Raw genomic sequence first — 11,641 nt, 5'->3', positions numbered from 1 at the left:
GTGCTGACGATGCCAGGATATACTCGATGGTGACATCCACCAGCTCTGTTGTTGTGACTAACTGTGTGATAGAGTGTTTACAGAGTGTTTACAGCCCATCCCCTCCCCTCCCTAGCTATGGTCCACCGCAGTGATGTACTTGTTATCCCCCTGCGCCCCCCTGCAGCCTCACTGTGGTTGGACCTCACTATGCTGAAACCAGACCTTCATGCCCACAAAGCCCCTAATTCCAGGATTCGACACAGGCTCAGTGTTGGGATGGGTCTGTATGGCCAGTCACACGTTCAGTTCTTCATTGCCAGAATCTGTCCTCACTTCCCTCTCCTGATTCTTCACTTTTACTCTGTCTTCGCATTCTACTCTTTCACACACTCCTTTCTTTTTGCATCACTCTGACTCTTTTGTCTTGTTGGTAACTCTTTACACTTTTCCAGTTTCATTTCCTGATTCTTCATGCTCCTGTGTTTCTGTGAAGTGACCTGGTGGATGATGCTGTTATGGGAATGTAAACACAAACCCAGGCCGATGCTAGACTCACGATGACATTCCACTGCCTCAATACCAGGTAAAAAGCCAAGTAACCAGAGAATGTGGCAACCCTTCTAGTGAATATATAAAATCCCACAGGGTGATTCAGGGAAACTGGGAGATTCGAAAGGCAGGGACTGACAAACATGCCTCCCTCACTCACTGCAACCAAAAAGGTCAATACTACATTCTCAATTAATTCAGAGATAGTAAGAACTGCCGATGCTGGAGTCAGAGACAACACAGTGTGGAGTTGGAGGAACACAGCAGGCCTGAAATGTCAACTTTCCTGCTCCTCTGATGCTGCCTGGCCTGCTGTACTCCTCCAGCTCCACACTGTATTCTCAATTAATTACCATTTTGCAGGTGCTTAGTAAACAAGTTCAGCTCATCAGCCAGACAGTATGAAACGGGAAATACAAAACTCTCTAGCTGCTGCTTGTAGGCTTGACACTGACCATTGAATGAATGTTGAGCTGCTCAGGAAGCAGATGTTTCTGGTCACTGAGCTTTCCTTCAGTGAGGATTACATCCAGCTGCTAAAGGAGCCGACATATACCTTCGATGTTGACAAACTGAGGAATGTAAACTAACAGAGTTTACAGTAGCTTTTTGGAGGATTTGTTAAATACAGAGAAGATAGATTAGTCTTTCTATACTGTTAAACTTTTTGTGAATAAAGTCTCTTCCACTATGCAGTCTCTCCTGCTAATTCGGAAAATGTTGGTGTGAACCACATGAGAGAGAGATTAACTTTAAAGTTGATCCACAGCACTTCACAATTATAATTTGCATTTATATAGCTCCTTGACCTAATGAAATGTCCCAAGGTGCTTCACAGGATAATCATCAAACAAGATTTGATAATGTAGGAGATATTAGGTCAGGTGACCAAAAGCTTGTTCAAAGAAGTAGGTATTGAGAAATATCTTAAAGGAGGAGAGAGAGACAGAGTTGGAGAGATTTAGGGAGGAAATTGTGGAATTTGTGTGGAATATGGTCCCAGCTGACATTTTTACTGGACAAGTCAGATTCCTGAGTGAAACCAGTCTTAGAATCATAGAGTCATAGATATGTGCAGCATGGAAACAGACCCTTTGGTCCAACTCGTCCCTGTCGACCAGATATCCTAAATTAATCTAGTCCCATTTGCTAGCATTTGGCCCATATTCCTCTAAACCTTTCCTATTCATGTACCCATCCAGATGCCTTTTAAATGTTGTAATTGTACCAGCATCCACTACTTTCTCTGGCAGTTCATTCCATACACGCATCACCCTCTGTGTGAAAAAGTTGCCCCTTAGGTCCCTTATAAATCTTTTCCCTCTCACCTTAAACCTATATCATCCAGTTTGGGCTCCCCTTACCTGGGGAAAAGACCTTGACTATTCACCCTATCCATTCCCCTCATGATTTAATAAACCTCTATAAGGTCACCCCTCAGCCTCCGATGCTCCAGGGAAAATAGCCCCAGCCTATTCAGCCTCTCCCTATAGCTCAAACCCTCCAACCCTGCAACATCCTTGCAAATATTTTCTGAACCCTTTCAAGTTTCACAACATCCTTCTTATAGCTGGGAGACCAGCATTGAATGCAGTATTCCAAAAGTGGCCTAACCCATGTCCTGTACAGCTGCAACATGACCTCCCAACTCCTATACTCAATGCACTGATCAACAAAGGCAAGCATACCAAACACCTTGCTAGAGAATAAGTTTTATTTTTGCAATTTGGTTACTGCAGTGTTCAGTCACTGAAGGTAAAAGGACTGCTTTATACTTTCAAAGAAATAATTGAAACTGTCTTGTTACAATTATCTGAAGTAAAGATTCAATCCTTCTACCTTTAACAATAACCATCAACTTAAACTTCAGTGAACATTCACCCTGTCTCCACTTTAAAGTTTCTTGTTCAGTTGGCATGGTTGTTTTTGATTTCTGGCAAACTTTTGCATTCACTTGATGCTTTCTTTTTTGGTTAATCTGTCTTCATGAGACTCTGCTAACACAGCTCACCTACTCCTTAACATGTGCTCCTTTAACTCAAGAATTCAGCAGCCTTGCAGGGTGTCTTCCTCCCTGACACCTTAAAGCCTTTCGTTTCTGGAGCTTTTCTTTTTCTAATTTCTAACCATCTAAGACTTTTTTTGCTTCTGCCCTGACTGTTTTGTAGATTTCTAAACTGAATGGCTGATGACAAAGGTCTTTTTTTCTCTGCATGTGACCTGCTCTTCTCTGGAAAAAAAACTTTCCACTTACTCACTTTCTGATGATTTTACTTCCTAACAGGAAACCTGTTTCTGTGTCTATCTGTGTATCATATGATACATTGTTACAAGGCAAGAACACAATGTTTTTTCTTTCTCCTACACTATTTTCTCAAGCACACACTGTTTAACTCAAGGAGATGTTTTAAAACCTTATTTAAATGTATGTAAATGATTTTTCAGACAATGCAGACCACTCACAGAACTCAAAAATAAAACTAAACCTACCCCATTTCCTAACCCACACAATATGGAAATACAATTCAAACTTAAAGCTATACATGGTTCTATCCAGTTTAGATCCCAAGTTTCCAAATAGTGGTAAATTACCAAAAAGCTTCATCACACTAGGGCCAGCACCTAAAAGCAGTGTGATTGTGGTGAAGCTATTAAAATCAGGAATGGCCAACAGTCTGGAATCAGCCGAGTTTGGATACCTTGTGAAGCTGGAGGAGGTTGCAGAGAGAGGGAGGGGAGAGGCTTCACTTGGATTTGAAAGCAAAATTCAAGATATTGTTCAACTGGACGATCTCATGGTGGATGGAACATGAGAAGCTAATCAAGAGTGTACTGGAATAGTCAGACTCTATAATTGGCCCTAAAATGTCATAATTTCCGGTCCTTCTCCACCAGAGATGTTAGCTGAGAAGGTGGATTGGATCCCTGCACTATTCCAACGGTATCTGGAAAGGCTTTCAATTGTGTTGTTCCGATCCAGCAATGCTTGCTGGATTGTGAACTGAGTTTCGGTCAGCCTGTTAGCTCCAGTGGAACATGTTGCTGGACGTTTCATCACATGACCCATATATCTCCAATTGCTGCCCTCCCTCACATTTTCACAATTAGCTGTCGACATGTCCATCCTTACAGAAAGCACACAGACTCCTTGTAGCTGATTGGATGCTGAATTTATCCCATCTCTAATATCTTTCTAACTTGCAAATATGAGCAGTTTCTTAAAATGCTCCTATGGTGGATTTTGTTTCTCCTTGGATTTCCTACTGAAGAGTCCAGGACAATTCTGGAGCTTGTTAGCTCTGTGAAACAGTGGACCAGCTGTCAGTCAGTAAAGTCAATGCAGATTGACTGGAGTACCTTGCCAAACTGTAGCAGTAATATTTCAGACAGTTAGAGAGTGCCTATTTGATTGAGAAACAATCACTGTACACGACAAGCGTCACTTATTTTGTACATTTCTTTCAGATACGATTCGGGTTCATTCTGGTATTTGGGGTGTTTCTGATGGTGCTCAGTATTATCTACCTGATTAAGAGTCCCAGCATGATGGCTTTCAGAGTCAGTGGAGCCTTTGAAAGTGCCCAGTCACAGTACTTCATGGTGTTTTTCTGCTTTTCTATGGTGACATTTGATCTTCAAGCTCAGGTAACTGAAAAAAGTTAACGTTATTTACATGAGTTGGCACAGAGAATGTTTCTGGACCAGGATAATTTGAATCATAGAATCCCTACAGCGTGGAATCAGGCCCTTCGGCCCAACAAATCCACACTGACCCTTAAACTTCCCACTCAGACCCATCCCCCTAACCTAAACATCCCTGAACACTATGGACAATATAGCATGGCCAATCCACCTAGCCTACACATCTTTGGACTGTGGGAGGAAACCGGAGCACCCGGAGGAAGCCCACGCAGACATGGGGAGAATGTGCAAACTTCGCGCAGACAGTCACCTGAGGGTGGAATCGATCCCTGGCACTGTGAGGCAGCAGTGTTAACTACTGAGCTACCGTGCCGCCCAAAGTTCTCTTTGTACTTTATGAGCCCTCTTCTGAGTGTTACAAATGTCGATGTCAATGATCAACCACCCTCTGTCAAGTCTGTGGATGTGATTCTCACTCAGTCACTGGCTCACTCTGCGTCTGTCTCTATCTCTCCACCACCTCTGCTGACACCTCCACTGCCTCCATGTCGTCAGGCTGCTTCTCCCACAGACACTGTTGCGTCGTGTTTAAGTGAATAAAATAACATAAGATGTAAACTAAGAGCAGGAGTGGGCCATTGTGTCATTTAAACCTGCTCTAGCAATCGAAAAGGTTGTAACTGATCTGACTGGGCCCTCTATTTTCGTGCTTACCCCCACTAGCCCTTCTGAGTCCTTTGGTAATTTAGAATCTGTATAATTCAGTCTTAAAAGTAATCACCTCCATTGCTCCCTGCGGACGAAGCTAACAAACGTCTGAGAAAGAAACCTCCTCAGCTTCACTTTAACTTGGAGACCCCATCTTTTTAAACAGCCCTAGTTTTGATCTCTCCCACAAGGGGAAGCATCCTTTCAGAATCCACTCCTTTCAAGTCTCCTCAAGATTTTGCTTGTTTCAGTGAGATCACGTCTCATTTTTCAAAACTCCAAGGGATACAGGACCAACCTGTTGAACCTTTACTCATAGAATAATTCTCTCATCCCAGGCATTAGTTAAGTGAACCTTCACTGATCTGCTGATTCAAATAGATTTGTATCTGTTTCTTAAATACAGATACCGAACCTGTACACAGTGCTCTGGGCGTGGTCTCACCCAACACGTTGTACAATGTTAGCAAAACGTCCCTACTCCTAGGATCAAAACAGAAAATGTTGTAAAAACTCAGCAGGTCTGGCAGCATCTGTGGCGAAGGAAGTAGAGTTAATGTCTCAAGTATGAATTGATGCTGCTTCATCTTTATCATTTTCATATTATATTCCCTTTGTAATTTGTGACAAAATTTAATTTCTTCCAATTGAAGAGTGAACCCAGTATCTCTGACCCATGGCCCTAGTCACCAGTTCTCTCCTCTGTTAAACCAAATTCCTCACAATCTTGGCTTCCAGCTGAGCATCAAACCCCACATTCTCTTCAATCTGCAGTGCACATGCCTTCCCCGACTCCTCCACCACCCACCAACCCAGTAACAATGCATCCCTCAGCCTCACCTTCACCAATCTACTGCTACAAACCTCTTCCATGCTTTTGTCATTTCCTCAGCCCTTTTCCAAGGGCCTGGACCCTGACACAATGACAGAATTATAGAATGGATGCAGCACAGAAAGAGGCCTTTTGGCCTTCGTGCCCGGAACAGGAGCGACTCAGTTAGTCCCATTTTCCCAGTGCCATTCCCATGTTTATTTTCAGATAATTATCCCATTGTTTTTTGAAAGCCGCAATGGATCCGAACCACTCAGTGCGGTACGGGGTTTTCCGCATGCCACCATTAATTTTTGCCGATTATCTTAAGTTGACACTTCCACCAATGGGAATAGTTTCTCTCTATCTATTCTAACCCAGATGACCCATGATTTTGTAGCATGTCGTTCTAAGCCTTCCCTTCCTGAAGGTGGACAGCCCCAGATTCACTGTTTAGTCCATGTAACTGAAGTCTGCCATCCCTGTAACTATCCCCGTAATGGTTTTTGCACCGTCTCCGATGCCTTCACATCTTCCTAAAGTATATTGCTTGAATTGGATCGAATACTCCAGTTGAGCTGAGTGAGTGCATTACAAAGGTTCACCAGAACCATCTTGCTTTTTTTATACCCTCTGCTTCAGTTTATATCGATCAGGACCCTGTGCCTCATTAGGTGCTTTCTCAATCTACTGTGCCACCATCAATAATTTGTGCACACTGTGCCCAGGTTCCTCTGCTCTGGCACTGCCCTTTTAGAATTGTACCCTGGATTGATATTCCTTGTGCTTGCTTCCTACCGAGATGGAAAGAGTTGTGTGGCTCTCCAACCGGCTTTCTCCAACTGCTTTATTTGCTGCTGCCGCTGTTGGCAGGGGCTCATTCTGTGTTGGCGAATCCTGATCAAGTGCACTCAAAGAAGGAAGATGATTGGGTCCCTTGAGGGTACCTTAATGCGTCATTCTGACCACTCCCTGTTTAGTAAATGAAAATAAATTTTGCAGAACCGTCTGCAGTGGAATAGTCCTTCAAAGTAATGCAGCAAAATCCTCCTAATAACTGTTGCTTTTCCTCCACAGCTGTGTCTCTGTGTACTTGTCTTGACCTCAGGAGCAAGTCATGTTTCACTTGGGCATTCTGTCATCCTGGGAGTGGGCATCTGCTGGGCCATTATTAAAGCAGTAGTTGGCCTCATAGCTGTAAGTATTGTGTTTTGCCAGCAACAGATCTAAGAATGAACAATTATAGAATTTCTTTTTGGTCACACCCTCTCCCTTTAGGGATGCACACCACTTGCCTAAGTGTAGAAAACATGGTGCAGCTTGTAAGAGCGAAGGCTTACGGACTATCTATGTGTATGCAAGTAGACTGCTAAAGTTTAGTTGCTAACCCAGTGTGGATATTATCGATGCAAAATTTACCACTCACTTGTTCAGCTCAGAACCATCTTGCAAGGATCCAGTCTCTTCAATGAGTTTTCAATCTGGCTCACTCCAAATTAACTCAGCCTCGTTCTAGGAGATTGGCAAAAAGCTCCATGGAAAAGAACCCCCATCCCAATAGGTTAAATAGATTTTCAATCATTTTCTCTCCCAGTAAACCCCAGCTTCTTCCATTTCAGTAACAAATCAGTAACTGCAGGTGTTGGATATTTGAAGTGAAATAGGGAATGCTGGAAATAGTGGTACATACAGAGAGAACGGAAGGAACAATATTTCAATTGGAACCTTTCTTAAGAAAGCTGACAAGTTTACAGTCTGCCAAACCTGTTAATAAATGTTATGTGGAGTTTGCATGTTCTCCCCGCATCTGCGTGGGTTTCCTCTGGGTGCTCTGGTTTCCTCCCACAGGCCAAAGATGTGCAGGCTAGGTGGATTGGCCGTGCTAAATTGCGTAGTGTCCAGGGATGTTTGGGTTAGACATAGGGAAATGCAGGGGTAGGGGAATGAGTCAGGGTGGGATGTTCTGAGGGTTGATGTGGACTTGTTGGGCCGAAGGGCCTGTTTCCACACTGTAGGGATTCTATGAAATCAGAAAAATGTGAAACAACTTTGTCGTCGACAGAATATTTGTTCCTTTACTGCCCATGATCAGTATGTTTTGTAATGATGAAAGTAGTGTGGGTTTTTGAACCTCAAAGTGCAGGACCCCAAATGCCACTAGCAAGCTTTTATGAGTTTGAAAATAAAGAAAAATACTCCAAATGTATTTTTTAAAATTCATTTGTGTTATGTGGGCGTTACTGGCTAGTCAGCATTTATTGCCCATCCCTCGTTGCCCTTGAGAAGGTGATGGTGAGCTGCCTTCTTGAACTGCTGCAATCCATGTGCTGCAGATTGACCCCACAATGCTGTTAGGGAGGGAATTCCCAGGATTTTGAGCTAGTGACAGTGAATTGAAATTCAGTGGGATATGATGAGTGATTCTATTAGGATGTGTGATTCTCATGGTTGTACCATGATACGACTTTTCCAAGTTCAAAGACCTTTTCAAAATAAGGGATGGTGTTCATGTTGATTCAAACATTGTGTGGCATCATCAACACCTTTGAGATTCCCCCCAGTCTAGTCCGGATGGAGAAAACTATCTTAAAACAATGGAACGTTGATAATGCCCATTTACTTCTAACTCTTAGAAATGGGGTTTCATTCTCCCCTTCGGAATGAACAGCAAGTCAGGCAGTCTGTAAATTGCATTCACACACAACAACAGAAATTCCTGGAAAAACTCAGCAGGTCTGGCAGCATCTGTGGAGAGAAATCAGAGTTAATGGTTAGGGTCAACCCTTCCTCAGAACTGTAAGTTGCCTGATGACTGGAGGGTGGCTAATATTGCACCTTTGTATAAGAAAGGTTGTAAGGAGAAACTGGGAACTATAGACCTGTGAGTCTGACTTGGCCGTGGGTAAATTGTTGGAGGTGATTTTAAAAGATAGGATTTATGGACATTTAGAGAGGCAAAAGTTGCCTAGTGATCGTTAGCATGGTTTTATGTGAGGGAAATTGTGTCTCACAAACTTGATTGAGTTCTTTGAGGAATTTACCAAAAAGATTGATGATAGCAGAGCAGTAGATGTTATTTCTTTGGATTTTAGTAAAGTCTTTGACAAGGTTCCACATGGTAGACTAATTAGTAAAGCTGGGTCACATGGGATTTAGGGTGAGCTTGCCAATTAAATTGGCTTAACAGCAGGAGATGGAGAGTAATGGTGGAGAGTTGCTTTTTGGACTGGAGGCCTGTGACCAGCGGTGCTCCACAGGGATCAGTTCTGGGTCATCTTTTGTTTGTCATTTATATAAATGATTTGGATGAGAATATAGAAAGCATGGTTAGTCAGTTTGCGGAAGACACCAAAATTGGTGGCATTGTAGACAGTGAAGGTGGTTTACTAAGAATACAGAGGGATCTTGATCAAATGGGTCAATGGGCTGAAAAATGGCAGATGGAGTTGAATCTGGATAAATGCGAGGTATTGCATTTTGGTACATCAGCCAAGGGTAGGGCTTTGGATACCATTGTAGAACAGAGGGACCTAGGGGTTCAGGTACATAATTCTTCGAAGTTTGCGTCACATATAGACAGGATGGTTAAAAAGGCGTTTGGCATGCTTGTCGTCATTGCTCAGTCCTTTGAGGACAGGAGTTGGGAGTCATATTGAGGTTGTACAGGACATTAATGAGGCCTCTTCTGTCCAGTTCTGGTCACCCTCCTATGGGGAGGGTATTATTAAGCTGGAGAGGGTTCAGAAGAGATTTACCAGGATGTTGCTGGGTATGGAAGGTTTGAGTTATAAAGAAAGGCTGGATAGGCTGGGACTTTTTAAATTTGAGCATAGGAGTTTGAGAGGCAACCTTATAGAAGTTTATAAAACAATGAGGGGTATAAATAGGGTTAATGGTAGTTGTCTTTTACCGAGGGTGGGGAATTTCAAGACTAGCGGCACGTTTCTAAGGTGAGGGGAGAAAGATTTAAAAAAGACACGAGGGACAAATTTTTTACACAGAAGGTAGTTCACGTGAGGAATGAATTTCCTAAGGAAGCGATGGATGTGGGTACAAATATAACATTTAAAAGATAGTTAGATATGTACATGAATAGGAAAGGTTTGGAGGGATAGGGGCCAGGAGCAGGCAGGTGGGATTAGTTTAGTTTGGGACTATGTTTGGCATGGACTGGTTGGACCGAAGGGTCTGTTTCTATGCTGTATGACTCTATGACTCTTTGACTATGACTCTACATTGACTGAGAAGTTCCAAATATGACAACTCGCAAACTGTATAATCTATTTTTCTTGTGATTCGATGATTATCTAGTTTTAGGAACTATTCACAAGGGATATAACAGAAACAATTTGGCTTTGGTAAAACTAAAAATAATGGGGTGTCAAGAAATTGAACCAGTTCCAGTTTAACTTGGCTGAGAATGAAGTGTAAGACTTGAGCTCAAACACAGTAAGTGAAGCCAACACTAGGAATATTTGTCACCCTTGAGTGCACCCAGTTCAGATGTAACATGGTCAGTTTCAGAATGAGCAGCTTTGCGACTGCGCTGACAGGAGGTCTGAAGATCCATGCCTGGAAAATACACCTTACTTCATCAGTGCAACATTTCCATTTGCTGCACCAGCTCAACGTGGGAACGTTTCATTAACAGAGAGGTGTATATCCAGGGAGTAGACTAGAAATATTTCTTTAAATGTTTAGAGGAGAGCTGAGGAGTTATTTCACCCAGAGAGTGGTCAGGATCTGGAACCCATTGTCTGGGAGAATCATAGAATTCCTACAGTGTGGAAGCAGGCCATTCAGCCCATCAGGTCCACACTGACCCTCTGAAGAGCATCTCACCCAGACTCAGCCCCAGTCCCCTACCTTGTAACCTTGCATTTCCCATGGCTAACTGACCTAGCTTGCACATCCCTGGACGCTATGGGCAATTTAGCATGGCCAATCCACCCAACCTGCATATCTTTGGATTGTGGAAGGAAACTGGAGCACATGGAGGAAACCCACACAGACACGGGGGCAATGTGCAAACTTCACACAGACAGTCACCCAAGATTGGAATCAAACCCAGGTCCCTGACACTGTGTGGCAGCAGTGCTAACCACTGAGCCACCGTGCTGTACCCAAAGGTTGGAAGAGACAGAAACCGTCTTCTCATTAAGAATAATCTTCAGAATGCATTGGAGAAACCATAAATTAGAGGGTGACGGACTAAGGATTAGAAGGTATGATTCAGCTGGATTGCTGTTTTGTGACCAGCAAATACAAAATGGGCTGAGTGGTTTCCTGTGTCATAATTTTCTTCTGCTTTTATTGGTATTCAGCATTTAACAGGAAAATGTATTGGATCCAGCAGCTGGGAAACCAGATTGACAATGTCATCACCCAACAGGAAATGTTAAAGAGGGGGAGTGGTCCCTTACTGACAAGTGAGGCTTTCGTTCTATCTGACAGCATCATAGTCCCCTGCTAATGTGTCCTTTTCTGACTGATTCAAATATATTCCTTCCTACAGATTCTAAAGGAAAATAAGTATCTAGTCTGGATATTTATGATCCAAAATCTACCGGAACTGGCCTATCTGGGATATTTACTGTACCTGGTGAGTAGCTCAGTAGAAGCTTTTCCAATTCGATATTTGCACAGGATTCGATTCAGGCCATTGACAGTTGGGAGGATGCCACTGAATTTCAAGAGGACATCTCCAGGATGGTGGCTCCGAGATGGAGAGTGGACATAGTTCTCATTTCAGAGTTCCTACAAAACAGGGGACCGTGTGGAAAGCAACTCAGGAATGTCACTGTTCACAGTTTTTGTGGACAAGACAGAGCAGTTGCTGTCAAGGAAAGTAGGAACTGCCGATGCTGGGGAATCTGAGATAACAAGGTGCAGAGCTGGATGAACACAGCAGGCCAAGCAGCAGAGGAGCAGGAAAGCTGATGTTTCGGG

General features: G+C 43.1%; 1 protein-coding gene across 6 annotated transcripts in view; it reads left to right on the top strand.

The window, feature by feature from the left end:
* The window catches only part of LOC109912939, a 50,001-nt gene that overhangs the window by 13,631 nt on the left and 24,729 nt on the right, over positions 1-11,641 (top strand). For all 6 annotated transcript variants that reach the window (XM_048614948.1, XM_048614949.1, XM_048614947.1 and 3 more), the window contains exons 5-7: positions 3,997-4,176; positions 6,770-6,889; positions 11,208-11,294. In XM_048614948.1, the coding sequence (XP_048470905.1) occupies positions 3,997-4,176; positions 6,770-6,889; positions 11,208-11,294 (387 nt within the window). The remainder of the gene's footprint in view (positions 1-3,996; positions 4,177-6,769; positions 6,890-11,207; positions 11,295-11,641) is intronic.

The sequence above is a fragment of the Rhincodon typus genome, chromosome 31 (genome assembly GCF_021869965.1).
Source record: "Rhincodon typus isolate 14 chromosome 31, sRhiTyp1.1, whole genome shotgun sequence".
NCBI lineage: Eukaryota > Metazoa > Chordata > Chondrichthyes > Orectolobiformes > Rhincodontidae > Rhincodon > Rhincodon typus.
The sequence above is the reverse complement of the archived record's forward strand: the minus strand, read 5'-3'. Positions and strand labels throughout refer to the sequence as shown.